Below are 14,696 nucleotides of genomic sequence, written 5' to 3'. Positions count from 1 at the left end.
GGCAGGGCAGGCAGCCGACGCCCCGAGCGGACGCCCGGGCACCGGCAAAAGTTTCCACCGTCGGTGCGGGGGCTGACCCCGAAGCAGCCCGCGCCGCCCCGCGCGCCCTCCCGCTGTCTGAGCCCCCCCCCCCCCCCCGACCCCCGCGCCGCTGCGCGGCCCGGACCGTGCCCGCCGCGAGGCCCTGCGGGACCCGTGGGTCTGCCCCCCACGCGCCGCCGGCGGGGAGGGGCGGGCAGGGGCGCGGCGCGGCCCCACCGGGTGCTGCCGCCCCCCGGCGAGCGCCGAGTCCCCTCCCCGCGCCCGGCCCGGCGGCGGAGGGAGGGAGGGGGCGTCCCGTCCGGCCCCGCTGCCACCGCCCCCGCGGACGGGGGCGCACGGCCGCCATGTGAGAGAAACGGGGGCCGCGGCGGAGCCCGCCCCCGGGGCGGCGGGGCCGGATCGGCTGGCCGCCGCGCTGCGCTGCAGGCTTTGCAGGTCCGCGGAGGAGGAGGCGGCGGCGGCGGCGGCGGGCGGGCAGCAACAAGGCGACGCCGGCCGCCCGCCCGCGGCCCCGCCATGGGAGCTGGGCGGGGGGCGAGGCTCGCCGCCCCCAGCCGCCGGCGGGGCTGAGCCCGGCTCCAGCGCAGGTAGGGAGCCGCCGGGCCGGGCCCCGGGGGAGGCCGCCGGGCTGGGGAAGGGGGTGGCCCCGGCTGCCCCCCACCCCAGCGGGAGGGGGTCGGGCGGCGCTGCCCGGCCCGCCGGAAAGTTTGGGCGGGCGGCGCAGAGCCCCGGCTCCCCCGCGGCGGCCGGGCCGGCGGTGAGGGCCGGGGGAGGCGGGCGGGCAGAGAGGGAGGCTTTAAAATGGCTTTGAGGAGCGGTGGCTCGGAGGTGGGGCCGCGCCGGGAGGCTGGGGCGCCTTTGCTTGTCGTGGCCGGAGTAGTGTACGTATTTTGGTTCGGTGTGGGGTTTTTTTTTCCGCTTTAGTGTGCAGCGTTTTAAGGACAGGAGCCGGGAGCGCTGCTGAACTCCTGGAGGATGGGGGTTAAATGAGCCTCTGCTGCGGAAACTCTGAGCGGCTCCGCTCTGCTTTAAAACGGGGAGAAGGAGGTGCTGTGGGCTTGTTCGGGTACTTCGGAGGACAGGTAGTTCGGCTCTGCTCGCTTTAGCGTGCTCGTTTTTAGTTGTCTTTGACAGAAATGTGCTCACTGGTGGGTATTAAAAAAAAACAAACAAACAATAAACAAGCCCAAACAAAACAACAGCACACTTCAGGCTGAATAAGAGGTTAATGAAAATCATCGTGCATGCAGTCAGCGAATAGGACTCAGTTGGGTGATTTCTGTTCCGGACTCTGCTGTGTTTTGGGGAGCTGCATTTCATTCGGCATGCGTCCATCCTCTTCACGTGTTGTCATTTGAAAGGAAAAATAACCCCCAGATGTTCTGCTTTTTGCATGCACCTGCCTTTGCAAATCCCAGCTCCCCGGAGTTCTGCGTGGTGCCCTCACGGAGCCGAAGGCGCCCGGTCGGTGTCCAGAGCCCTGCTATTTATAAGACTTGGCAGAGCGGGGGAGGAGGAGGAGGGATGCAGCACCAGGCTGTTGTTTGCCTTTTGCATAAACTACCGAGACAGGTTGCATATTGTTTGAGATGTTGCATCGGTGGAGGGGGGGGGAGGGGGTGCAGGGGGGAAGAAGTGCAGAAGCTGAAGTGTTCCTAATCCTTCTCTTCCTAGGGAGTGTGGATCTGTGAAGCGCTTCCCTCCGATGTGAATGCAGTGTCCCCTGTGGGATGCAGTAGGTGATGCCCAGCTCTACTGCAATGGCAATTGGAGCTCTCTCTAGTTCTCTTCTTGTAACCTGCTGCCTCATGGTTGCCCTTTGTAGCTCCACCATACCTGTACAAAAACTGGCCAAGGCTCAAGACAAACAGGAGATAAAGGCGAGCCAGGAAAAGAGGGATCACACGTCTACAAGGGACAGCCAGACAGGCCCGGGGAAAATGAATGAGATCGGCAGGAGCGGGAGGGAGGAGGGTAGCAGAGACTGGAAGAGCAAAGGAAACAGGAACTACTCGAACAAGGAGTCGTGGACTAAGCAAAAGCAGGCTTGGAACAGCCAGGGGACGAGCAGTAAATCCGGGAGCATTCAAGTGCAAGAGCAACGGGACGCCACTCCCGAGGAACCTCAGGTGGCTGAAGATTTGCCTCTCCCAGAAGCTGTTGCGAGTGTCACTCCTGAGCCTCCGGAGGAGTACGCCTACCCGGACTACCGGGGGAAAGGCTGCGTGGACGAGAGCGGCTTCGTCTATGCCATCGGGGAGAAGTTTGCGCCGGGCCCCTCTGCCTGCCCCTGCCTCTGCACTGAAGAGGGCCCGCTGTGCATCCAGCCCGAGTGCCCCAGGCTCCACCCTCGCTGCGTCCATGTGGACACCACGCAGTGCTGCCCGCAGTGCAAGGAGAGGAAGAACTACTGCGAGTTTCGAGGGAAAACCTACCAGACCCTAGAGGAGTTCATGGTAAGGGCTGAAGCCAAAAGTCATTTTGTGGGTCCGTCTGTCATTTGAAGGGGCGTTACGTTCTTCAAGTGGTTTCGCAGAAGGCGTTCTGGGTCTCCCCCTCCCCTTTTCATTTCTGTGTTAATACTACTTCTGCAGTGCTGTAAAATATTCCCCTTAAACATGACCTTTCTTGCTCTATGAAACTGTAACATTTTTAAATGAGGGGGCTGATCTTTATTAATTCCTTTGGTATTTACAGTAAAAAACGCTCCTTGAAAGGATGCTACTTGGTTGGTGATGTGGATTTTATGAGAATTCCCAGCATTACATTTGCTTCCTTATTTAACTGTTAACTGTGAAACTTCTACCTTGCAGGGATCAAGCGGGGTTTTGTGGGCTGACTTCTATTCCTAGTAATCAGTCTGTGATCATACCTTCTTCCTAACAGTCATTTCTCTGTTCCTTTTTTGCTGTTTAAGCTGTGCTGCCAAGGTTGCGTAATGTTTGCTTTCTGAGGATGACTGTGGGCCGTCTTTCTAATGAGAGCATGGTTTGCAGTCTGCATTACAGTGATACCTAAACAACAGACTTGAAAAGCTTTATGTTTAGGGAAATCCTTTTAGAGTAGGGCCCTTTTAGCACCACTGTGCAAGGTCATTATCATTGAAAATGCAGCTTATTACAGTGCACTGAAGAGTTTTGGAGTTGAAGCCGATTCCCTGGTTGCTTACCTTGCCTTTTTCCGTTTAGTATTTTATTGTGGCTGAGATCTGCGAGCAGGCTCTGAGGATTTGCTTGCGAATGACTGTTAGGTACAGGGCTGGTTCAAAACCCGTGTCTGAACACACCTGAGATTCTTCAGCTGAATATGTTGAGGGGAGTACAAAATCCAGTTCAGGGTTCTGGCAGCTCGAGCCCGTCTCAGGATGGAGAAAAAGAAAGTGCATTTGTGAAGGCTGTAAATTAGTTGCCATCTCTGCTCTCTGTGGTAGTTGTGTGTTCTTGGAAACTTCGCTTCGATTCATAACGTCTTTCCACATTCTTCAACTTCTTGAATAATAAACAAATAAATAAAGGAGCAGAATTACTCTCTCTGGAGTAAATCACAGTGTTTCCCCTTGTTCTCTTTAGGCAATAAAGTGTAGATCATCAGTGATTTTTCAAAGCATGGCAGAAAGCATCATATCATCCTCCCTTTTTCCATGTTGCCCTCAAGGATTGCATTCAGCTTTGGGGTGGCAGCTTTCTATTTTAAGAGGGAGAAGGTACTTCTAATAGCGGCTAGTCAGTGTGACCTTTTTGGAGATGGATTGTGAGATTCTTCCTTTTCCAGAGAAGTTAATTCTGAGGGGTGGCCAAAACAGTGATGCTTCTGCACATGGTGTCTGTAGGTCTCCGTATTTAAGAAGCTTTAAAGGCTTCTCCCCCACGCTCTTCTAAAGAGTTGCATTTCTTTGTCTTTATGTAGTGGTGTTGTATTAATGGCTGTAAAGCAAGCCTTAAATACCTTATTGTGTTAAGCGTGTAGTGAGGATAAAATTGTGGTGCTGCCTGTTACATTTGAACATGGCTGGCAGTCTTGGTAAAAAGGGAGTGTTGAATGGTGACATTTACAGAAATGTTCTGGAAAGGCTTTGGCTTTCAGATTTCTTTTTAACCCCATTCAGCCTTCAGCCCTTGCGTTGATACCTTCCTGTAATGAAACATCGGTTCCTTTACTGCTTTGTGTTAGCCAGCTTTGGAAACACGAGTGAGAAGGGATGCCTGCTCGGGATGCGCGAGGGAAGTTACCGACGCAGTTAGGCAGAGGAGCTGCAGCCTGTTTATTTTGACGTGTGAGGACATGGGTTTTTAGTTGGGCTCCAATGTTGGTTCCAATATTGTGAGCACAAAACTGTAAACGCAGCTGTTTGCCCGTGCCACTGCAATCGGTGGAGATGTCTGGTGAGGTAAGGTACAGATGTAGTCAGATTGCTGCTGCTCACTGGAAGCAATTGCAAATGCAAGTAATTGCACACGATTTCAAAGGCCATTTTACAAGTTTAAAGTTGATGGTCTTAGAGAGGTTACTAATATGCTACCTCTTGATTAGGGTCAGGGAAGGAGTTAGTTATAAATGAATAGCGATCTGATTTTTCTCTGTCTGCACCTATTTTTCATGGCAAAGATTACCAGACATCACTGAAGGAAGAAGAAGATGATCTCCTAACTTTTAAGTGACGTTATCTGCACAAACATTTATGTATAGATGTGTAAATTTTCATGCAAGCTTGGGAGTTTGCTTATATAAAATTCATATATGGCTTGGCGTGGCAAAAAATTGCCCTGACTGGAGCAAGTGCTAACTTGGAAGCTGAGTGTGCCAGGGAATGGGAGGTTTGATGCAATTTCTTTGATTCACAGTCCTTCCTGCAGGCTTTGCTTGTGTGTGTGTGTATGCACGCGTTTTTCTCTTTTTGAAAAGGACATGGATGTTGACGCAAAAGACAACACAGGTGTGGGGGAAGGATGAGGTCTCATAAAACCGTTTCCATCAGCACCACTCTACTCTCCTGTGGGTATTGTGAGGCAGGATGGCAGAGGGATCACAGCATCCATACGAGTGGAACTGGGAGCAGAAGCCTTAGTTGGTGAAATGCAATGAGGATAAAATTCTGCACTGGAGCTGGAGATTGCTGAGCATGTGCTCCACTGGATGTTTTTCACTCTTACAGTAAGATCTGAAAATGCAGACTGACTTACAAAGTAATAGCCTTACAAGGACCATAAATTCTCTTCAGAAGTGTAATATGGTTTGGGAAAGACCTACATTTTTTTGAAAGTTGTTGCTTCGTGTGTTTTGTTTAGAATTTCTCTGCTACCAAAATTTGTATTTATTTGTGAATAACTTGGAAATCTGGAAGCCAACAAGCCCAAACGGATTTTGAAACATCTGTGGTATTTTGAAGGCATAGAGAGTAAAAAAAAAGCCTGATACGTTTATTCTTGTCAGCCTAACCCCCATTCGTGTTCTTCTGAGTTGTGTATGTGGCAAGGAAATATGAATAAAAATTCCAGCACAATAGCAAATCAGTTTGGGATTATGATTGATTATTTTTTTTAAACTTAAATGTTTTCAAGGCTCAAGGAACCAAATGTAGGTTATATATATATATTTTTTTTTTTAATTCAGATTTTTTGTTGTTTTGTTTTTTAATTAAAATTTGGCATGTGGAAAGGGGGAAGAGAAAGCTCAAATTACTTTGGACCAGAACTTCGGTGAGTGCAAATGATTTGTCACTTCTTAATTATGGCAATTTACACTAAGTTGCTGGATAAGCCTACTACCCCTACTAAGCTGCAGTTTTCTTCATGCCTCACCAGTGGGAAATCTGCCTGTTTACACAATTGTGTGTTTGCTTTTTTACAACATCTACAACTCCATTTATGCATCTGCTCATAAACTTCCCTTTAAACAATTCTAAAGAAGTTATTTTTTTTGCCATCTGTACTCTATTTTCTACAGGTTTTACAGCTGCCTGGTGACTACTTAAGACTTCTGTGCCTCTCGTTGTCTTCCCGCAGTTTTTGCATTGGCAGAACTGCTGCTGCTGTAGAGTTAATAGCTTCATCTGTAGACCACAGAGACGTGGTATCATTAGTCTTCAGAGAGAGGTTGATAGGTCGTATTATTTCCAGTCCAGCCTGGTTATGTCAGATGTGCTAAGCGTGAATGCTGCTGGGCTGGTTGTTTCCCAGATGAACAAGTGGAGTGCTGGTTGCATTGGCTGCCACTAGGAACTGCACCGCAGGTAATGCGCTTACATTACAGGAGCAGAGGAGAGGAAATGAAGGACCAAATGTGTCTTTTCATTCTGATTTATTTAGCTGTTGTTATATATACACGCTGTCTTATTGTCTCTCTCTAGTGATGATTATGTCTGCAAGTATTAAGCTGCCATTAAGATGCAGAAAGAAGTGGGTTTTTTCTACAGTTCCTGCTACATCCTGATGATGTATAAAAAGCAATACGGTACCGTTTAGTCCAAAGATGAACAGATAAAGGTTGACACTAATACCATTTTAGTAGCCACTGTGGTTCACTTACATGCCTGAAAAGAGCTTTGTAGAAATTAGCACATGGAGACTTCCCTTAACTCTGCCACCATTACTCATATTGGTGGGTTGTGCAGATGACAGTACTTCTTAAATGTGTGCTATAGTTATTCCCCTGAAATCTCATGATCTGTTACACAGGAAGGGTATTCATGGCTGCGGTATCACATTAATAGTGTACTCTGTTCATGAAAGATATAGCCTGCAAGTGTCTGTGCTGTATAGGATGGAAATGCATTATTCTGAATCATCATTATTAGATAAAGATCAGATGAATTTTGTTTCTCATTCAATAGTATTTTCAATGCTTCATTAAATGGTGTCTTGTTCTGGGAATTTTAGGCTTCTGTCAAATTTGGAATTCCAGTAAACAACCTACTTAATTAGAATATGTTTAAATCTTACAGATGACAGATTTTAGGAATAACATCTGTGTGCTGTCTTGTTTCCTGATTATCGTCAGATATTCTAGTTTTTACATCACTTCTAATATTGAATGGCACAGCTACTAAGTGGAGTCCTGGGAGAGGGAGTATCTATTGTTGTAGCTACTGGTCTCATTGAACTGTGATCATTGGCAAATTTGCATCTTTTTCAAGTGATGGCAAAAATGTTGAAACGAATTGAAAGCTATAGGTTTGCCTTGTTGAGCCTGATCCTTGGAATGGCGTTCTAATAGCATTCATCAAATAGGATTAATTAAAAATAAATCAATAAATCAATACTCCACAAACAGCATGTTTTCATAACTTAGTAAGTATTGTTTCTGGATATAACTTCAGAGGGAAGGATTCTTACTATTGACTTGCAGATAGTTAGGAACTCAGGTTTGCTGACGCTCAAAATTTCGCCTGCCTTTCAAGTGATTACTTGGAATACCTGAGCCTCTCAACTCTGAACACTGGATCAGAAACCTCCTCATCCTCTGACACTCCAGGTCTGCAAGTGAACGTGGCAGTTTATAAACAATCACAGGACAAAGTTCTTGTCCCAAAGCCTGCAATAAAAATCTGCAGTACTGGGCTGTCAGCCTCCTTGTATCATTTTATAAATGTATGGTGTGGTGTTACCCTGGGTAGAGTGTAAAGCACAGAGAAAACTGAAAGTGAGTAGCTGGCAAAGGAAGCCTGAAATAAATAATAGTAATAAAAGCAGAAAGCAACACAGCAAAAGACCCTATTTAGGCTTTCTAAGCAGAGGGGACGGCGTGAAAAGATATGTGAGTGCATAAGCAAATAACAGCCCTGGCAGGTGGGAAGAGAAGTGGCAAAGCATGGATGAGCATTTAGTTGGAGATGATGCTGTGCAAGCATCGACATGTTTGAACTTTGGAAGTGTGAAGGATGTGAAAGAGGCAAGCAAGCAGAGAGTGGATTTGAGGAAAAATGTGTTGGGCTGCTGAAGAAATAGGGAGAAGAAACCAGATGACCTCCAACTTAGACGTCTGGATGATTCTTCACAAAGAATAATTTGTTTTAGATATGAGGTTAGTCTGCTTTTGTTGGAGAAATGCAACGGGTGGTTGTTTGGCATCAGCTGGTATCTGGAATGAAAAAGGGTCTAGAAAAAAATGACCTCATCCTTAAGTACACCTAGAATCTGCACAGACTGTGGATTTAGAGGATCACTGGTAATAACATTCAGCTGCATTTTCATCCTGCGCTCTGAGGATGTATGCCAGTGTGGTTTTTTTGCAGTACAGCAATGAGATACAGTATACCATTTATTGCTCTTCAGCACCCTTGCTTCCCTCTACCCCCAGCTCCTTGTGTGGTACGAGGACATCAGCGATGCAATGTGCAGCGCCTGGTCAGGAACGCTGAAGAGGACAGCTGGAATTCTACATGTGGCAAATGCAGACATTTTGAAGTCCGTTTTTTCCTAAATAGGGCCTTGATGCTGTTTTGTTTGGAATTAATTTCATTGAAGTAGGTCATTCGAGTAATTATCTCATGGTACTCCTATTCTGTAGAGTTCTTCAAAACCAGTAACATTTCAGAAGGTAAAAAGGATGACTTGTATTTTTCTTCACCTCTTTCTTTGGATTGCAGTTTCTTTTCAGAAAGTTACAAGTATTACAAGAGTGGTCCAAATACAATTAACCTATGGGAAATACCTGAATTCAAAGGATTTTTTTTTCCTGACTTCTCTTTGAAAATGATAATTTTCAATAAAATGCAGCTTCCTGCTACCAAAAAGCTTTCAAAGTTTCATATTTCATTTAGCAAAATTTTTCTTCTTTAAATACAATATTTTTTGCTAAATTACTTTTTGAACCTGTGATAGAATTAAACCAGATTTCATCTAAATTATGAACTTAATTTGCTGGAAGTTCATTAGAAATGTGGTAGGGAAATTTTTACTTTATTTGTGTTAAAAGTCTGAAGCGTTCATGTTCCCAAGATCCCTTTGACTTTCCCATTTGGGGCACAGGTTCAGAGCAGAACCTGTATTTTTTTTCTGCGGCGGTTCTGTAACCTTGCAGGAGGCCAGCTTCACTCTGCATTATTCAGACCACAAAAAGCATTTTTTTGAAGCGGGGAGGAAAGAGGTGAAGGAAAGCACAGTGCAGATGGGAAGGTAGGCGTTGCACACTTCGGGAGGGCATTAAGTGAAAGAGTTAAAAGATGACTGGATTTGTGTTTCAGGTTTCTCCGTGTGAGAAGTGTCGCTGTGAAGCCAATGGTGAAGTGCTGTGCACTGTCTCGGCTTGTCCCCAGACAGAGTGCGTGGATCCGGTATATGAGCCTGATCAATGCTGTCCTATCTGCAAAAATGGTAAGTGATGCCTGCAAAACTAGAAGGCGAGAGATCCGCATTGCTCTGTTCTGGTTTTGAAAAATAATTCCAATATTTTCCCTTTTCCCCAAACGGAGATGGAGAAGAGTTTTCTGTGGGTGATGTCTTCCCAGTGTGAGGAGCCAGATCTTCCCCTGACTGGGGTGGACTCAATTAGGACCTACAGGGATTTCTGTTACCCAGGAGACAATTAGGGTGTTAACACCAGATATTCATGTGGCTTCTGAATACAAATTTTGCATTAACTCATTGTGGATATGTTTTATATCGGCACATAAAACAGAACTGAGGCTTTTCATGTTATCCACCTTTCAACATGAGCAGTAAAAGTTACTTTTGTTCTCCCTTCTTACTTGTTCCCCTTTCAGAGATTCTTCTCTTCTTTTTTTTTTTTCCTGAGGCAAATCAAATGTACTTTATTGAGCTCATTTAATTTTCATAACTAAATGAATTAAACTCCCAAGTTTAATTGAATATTTTTCGTAACTAAATTAGACAGAAAGTCTCTCTACTCCCAGCAAGGGCTCGCATTAGATCAAAGTCTTGGTCTATTTAGAGGAAAAAATTACATGACACACTAGCTCATCACTTATACAGAAGAAATGATAATTTATTAATAGAAATGAAAGCTGCAAAATCTCAAATGAAATTACATTTAAAATGAAAAAAAGATATTTAAAAATATTCAGATAATTTGCAGCCATATATTATTTCTCTAGAATAGGTGGGTTCCATTACATTAACTAAAACAAACTGATTAAAATTGTGGAAAAGCTAGGGGAGGAGAGAGTGTACAGCATATGCTTTCCGCAAATTCAACAGTAGATGATAAGGGATAGTTAATTGCATTGGAGGAGTTTCATTTGTATGGGTATAAAAGTAATTGCTTCACATCCCTTAATTGGTTGTAACAACCCTGAAGGAATTTGTTCTCGGCTGTACAGCTTAAGGGCACTCTGCTTATGGAGATGAGGACAGGCAATTTTTGAGGCATTTAGGGACAGTTCCTGAAAACAGGCTGAATTTGGGAGCTGGTGGTATTATAGCTGGCTGGTCCAGAGGATCCTTTAGCGCTTGTTTGATGGCAAGAGCCTTCTGACATGCTCACAGGCTTTTTCTCTGCACCACGCTCTGCGGCAGTTCCCCAGGTCGGGGTGACTCTTGGCAAGCAAAAGGTCTGTTTTCGGTATCGGGGATGGAGTTGCAAGCATAATGCGTGAAGTCTACGTGGTCTTTCCCACTGAATTCCTCCAGCAGTGTTAACGCTGTTTGGAGCTGGATCGACTTTCCATTGGTGCACGTTCTGCCACAAGCATCAACATAATGCGCTGCGGTGGCCGTCTCCGAGCCGTGGCTTGCCTTTGGACTAAGGTGGTACGGTAGTGCAGGGCTTGGCTTGGCTGTTCACATAGATCTCCTGACATGTTTCCCAGAAATGGGGCCTGTTTAAAAAAATCATAAGTAAACATGCCTTAGTTGTGAGGAGGCTGCCTTCTCTGAGTGCTAAAGCTGAATTACTCGAGTTCTACCTGCAAGAAAAGGGTGGTCTTGTTCATCAGCGTCTGAATCCCGAATATTAATTGCATATTCCTTGAGTATACCCACAAGCTGGCATCCCTGACCCAGTTTCAGACCAAGGTGACCAGAGCTGGCTGTTTCCAGTGAGCTGTACTGTCACTTCTCTGCATGTCAGAGAACCAAGAGGGGCTTGCCTTGTTAGCTTTTAGACGAGGAAAAAAGCCATTAACAATAACAACAAAAACAAGATCGTTCAGAAGAAGCTCTACTTTTCCGGTTCAGTGGCTTTGGTACAGTATCACAAAGATATTTCTGAGGAATGCTCTCCATCTGGGGAGTGCATTTAAAAAAAAATATCAGGCCGTTTGCTTTCAGAGGTTATTTTAAAGCGTGGGACACGTGCAGTTTGCAAGGAACTTCAGTGAATTGCTGAATGTTTTTAATTAGATTGGAGCAAAAACCTACTGAGCAGGAAAACCTAGCCTGCCTCATCCCCTCATTTTCAAGCCTACTGGAACAAACGCGCTGTGAGTCGAGGAAACAGTCATCGTGTTGTGCTTCAGGGTTGATTGTTGCAGTGATGACATCAGCAATATCATGTTCGTGACCCAAAAGAGCTTGGGTGATGTACAGGGAGCTCAGCCGCATAACCTGAGTGGTGGGAAAGGTGGATCTGGGGAAAGCGTATAAGTGGGGTGACTGCTGTCATGCTCTGCATCCCACCCTCGGTAGAGCAAGAAGGGGTGGGAGGTGAAGTTTGGTTTCTCTACATTTACTAACGTTTGTGTCTTAAAAATGCACAAAATCCAACTCAGATTTCCCTCCCTTTCCTGGCACTTCATAACATAGGAGACTTCCCCAGCTTCCCTGGCCTGTGGATTGCTGGCAGTGAACCAACAGAGTCGGGGCTAAGCAACTACATCTGTCACTGGTAAGACCACATACAAATGCCTGATTAAGAATTATGGAGGAGATCTAGTGAAAGCCTGCCATTATTTGAAATGAATGAATCCAGTCTCTTGGCAGGTGTGAGGCAGCGCGTTGTCCCCTGTGGGAAGGAGGGGGTGTAATCGACTTCCCCAACCTCATTCCACAAAAGTGCTGGCAACCCTTCAGCCGAGGGACAGACAGGTAACTGCCCATCAGGCTGACACAGCTGCGACCATGTATAGGTACGGACTTACTTTGAATGTAAGAAGTAGTGAACGGAAAACTTGCAGAGCGAAGAACAGTCTTATGTGTAGGATTCAATAATCTTCTGTATCGCATCCCGACTTTCAAGAAGGAGCCTAGATACTTCCATAGCTGAAGGTGTTATTTTCTTCGTGGGCAGAGACAGGGAGTACTTTAAAGAAGTGTCTGCTCTGAAAAGTAGTCTATAGAAGGGACAAAAGGTGACACCTCACTGAGAAAATCTTGGGGTGAGGGGAATTTTCCTGCTTTTTATGTCTCAAGTCGCTACAGCTAAGGGAGCTGTTTTGTGTTTATCTTATATACATGCCCTGCAAGGAAGCAGGGTGGGGACAGAGGGGAATGGAGGGGAGGCTTTCTTCTTGTGGGGGTTGACATGCTGAGCTTCATGCTTTCGGTAACCAACAGCAGCAGCAACAAGAAAAAATGTCTAGAAAGTTAAATCTGACTTCAGAGAGCTGCATTAACAGGTGCCCAATTCAGATCTCCATCCTGCTTTACAGTACTAGCAACGTAGTTACTTCTGTGGAAGCCGTCCCTGTTAACAGTGATACCAATAAGCTCAGAATCAGGTACAGACATTTCTACAGTTCATATGGAGTGAAGGGTAAATATAATAGGCATACAATTCCCTTTCCATTAGGAAAAAGCTGGGCACTTGTCACTGATTCATTTGGGGCAGTGGGAGGGGGGTAATACTGAAAGTTGAATTATCTTGCTAAATTAAATTACCTTGGCTGTCTGTTCCACTTCTGTTTCCAGTATTAGAGCCCTAATAGGCGTACACACCCGAATGCCACTTTGCCTGAAGTATGCAGCCCCAGAGCACTTGATGGATTTAAGGGTGGCGCTGCTCCTGCCGGTGTCTTTGCAGGAGGATGAGATTAAACCCACAGCCCACATGGAGCCTGGAGGGGGAGGCATGGCTGCTAGACCAAAAAACATTTTGTTCTAAGGTCCCCGAGAGATTTTTATTTCATTATATGGCTAAAAGTTTGCCCCAGATAAGATGAAGCTGATCCTGGTGCCTTCCTAGTGTTTATCTGTCTGTACGTCAGTGTTGTTTCTGTGTCTGCAGCAGGGAAAGCTGAGCTTCTTCTGTCAGCGAAGGCTCGTAGCTGTGGAGTCGAAAACACAAGCACTGATGCCCAGGGGGTCACGTATGTTCTCAGGGCTGTAACGTCCATGGGAGATGTCTTGTCTGTTCGCACTGGCTGTGCAATAGGGAGGCTTTACTCTGGATGCAGTCATTTCAGGTGCCTTAGGTGGAATGAGTCAGGACCTCATTTCATATTTGGGTTCATAGTTACGGTTGAAATATATGCATCATGTGGCTGAAATGGGTGCTGCTAGTAAGGTGCAGGTCTAACGTGATGTGGCCAGAGAGGATAAATGGTCATGGTTTTGTATACCCGTCCTGCGAGGTTGACTCACTGAAACTTGCTTTAGTACCTTTATGTACAGGTACAATGTTTAGGCATGGGGTGACTTGAGAGTGCCTCTGAGTGGCAGGTGGGGACCTCCGTCTGTGCGAAGGAGCTCTCAAGGGGGGCAAAACCCTGATACAGTCTGGGAAAGCTGCTGTCCCCTTCTGTGACTGTTGGTACAACGGGACTTTGTCTCACTGTGGGACTTGAATCTATTAAAAAATGGTGCTGGTCAAGGCAGTACCATAGCCCCTGTGAGCCGTCATCCCTCTAAAATCCGGGTGGAGAGAGGGTTTGTTGGGCTAAGGGACCTGTCTGGCCATAACACGGCTGAGGATGTCTGTTCTGGGCGGATAAAGGGGGGCTTCACCTTGGCAGCGAGATGGATGTTTGCTCTTCCCTGCAGCCCCAGCTTTGCTCAAGCACCATGGAGAATCTGACCTGTAAAATTTAATGTCCTTCAGTGTGTTTAAATAAAATATGATATTCCTTCAACCGTATATACCTTGATCTCAGCAATGAAGAAAGTATCATAATGCTGTCCAGATAGAGGTCAAGGCAGGACTATTGTAAATATCAGGAATTTAGCTGCTGTGAAATTTAAATAAACAGTGCCTTTGATTGTCCTCTCTTCCTCTTTCTCTTTTCATTTTAAATACCTTTTTCAGTCATGCTTTGGCAGCTAATTTATATATAGCAAAGAAGACCCAGAAGTTTTAAAGCCTGAGAGTGGTTTTTCAGTCGATGTTAAGGAAGGGATTAAATCAGGTGGTCATGGTAGTCTCTTTTAGATGTAAAATATAGGAATCATAAAATGATTGTAAAGTCTAGTTTCTAAGATTGAAACAGTATTTCATTTATAAAAAAAGGAATTTACATTAAAAAATAATAACAATGAACAAGAAATCATTTCAAACTAATCCCAGTTCTACCCATACTGTATGTGCCAATGTGATTTTTTTTCCCTTCTGACGTGTTTCGTTCAGGCATTTGAATGCTTGTGTATGCAGGGTAGTATTTGTTCCATGTTTCTGTCTGCATGAGTCGCTTAGCAAAAACTTCTGCACAAACTTCCTGCCTTAACAGGCTGTATTTCACAAAATGATTTATAATATGGGACTCGTAACCAGGAACATTAATGTTTCCGGGGGAAAAACACCATTAAAGTTGCATGAACAGCTGTATG

At 45.7% G+C, this 14,696-nt stretch overlaps 1 protein-coding gene across 4 annotated transcripts in view; it reads left to right on the top strand.

Annotated features, from left to right (window-relative positions):
• Positions 1-502: 502 nt before the first annotated feature.
• The window catches only part of VWC2 (von Willebrand factor C domain containing 2), a 64,455-nt gene continuing 50,261 nt past the window's right edge, over positions 503-14,696 (top strand). The window contains exons 1-5 of one of the 4 annotated variants that reach the window (XM_087736657.1): positions 503-629; positions 1,717-2,498; positions 9,224-9,353; positions 11,742-11,823; positions 11,919-12,042. In XM_087736657.1, coding sequence (XP_087592783.1) covers positions 1,785-2,498; positions 9,224-9,353; positions 11,742-11,823; positions 11,919-12,027 — 1,035 coding nt within the window. In that variant the 5' untranslated portion in view covers positions 503-629; positions 1,717-1,784 and the 3' untranslated portion in view covers positions 12,028-12,042. Of the gene's footprint in view, positions 630-1,716; positions 2,499-9,223; positions 9,354-11,741; positions 11,824-11,907; positions 12,043-14,696 lie in introns of those variants that run through there. The other 3 variants (XM_087736676.1, XM_087736669.1, XM_087736662.1) reach the window with 3 other exon arrangements.

Source organism: Nipponia nippon, unplaced genomic scaffold, assembly GCF_047370975.1.
Source record: "Nipponia nippon isolate SJK-2023a ecotype South Korea unplaced genomic scaffold, ASM4737097v1 scaffold_1, whole genome shotgun sequence".
Classification (NCBI taxonomy): domain Eukaryota; kingdom Metazoa; phylum Chordata; class Aves; order Pelecaniformes; family Threskiornithidae; genus Nipponia; species Nipponia nippon.
This window is presented reverse-complemented; position numbering and strand designations above follow the sequence as displayed.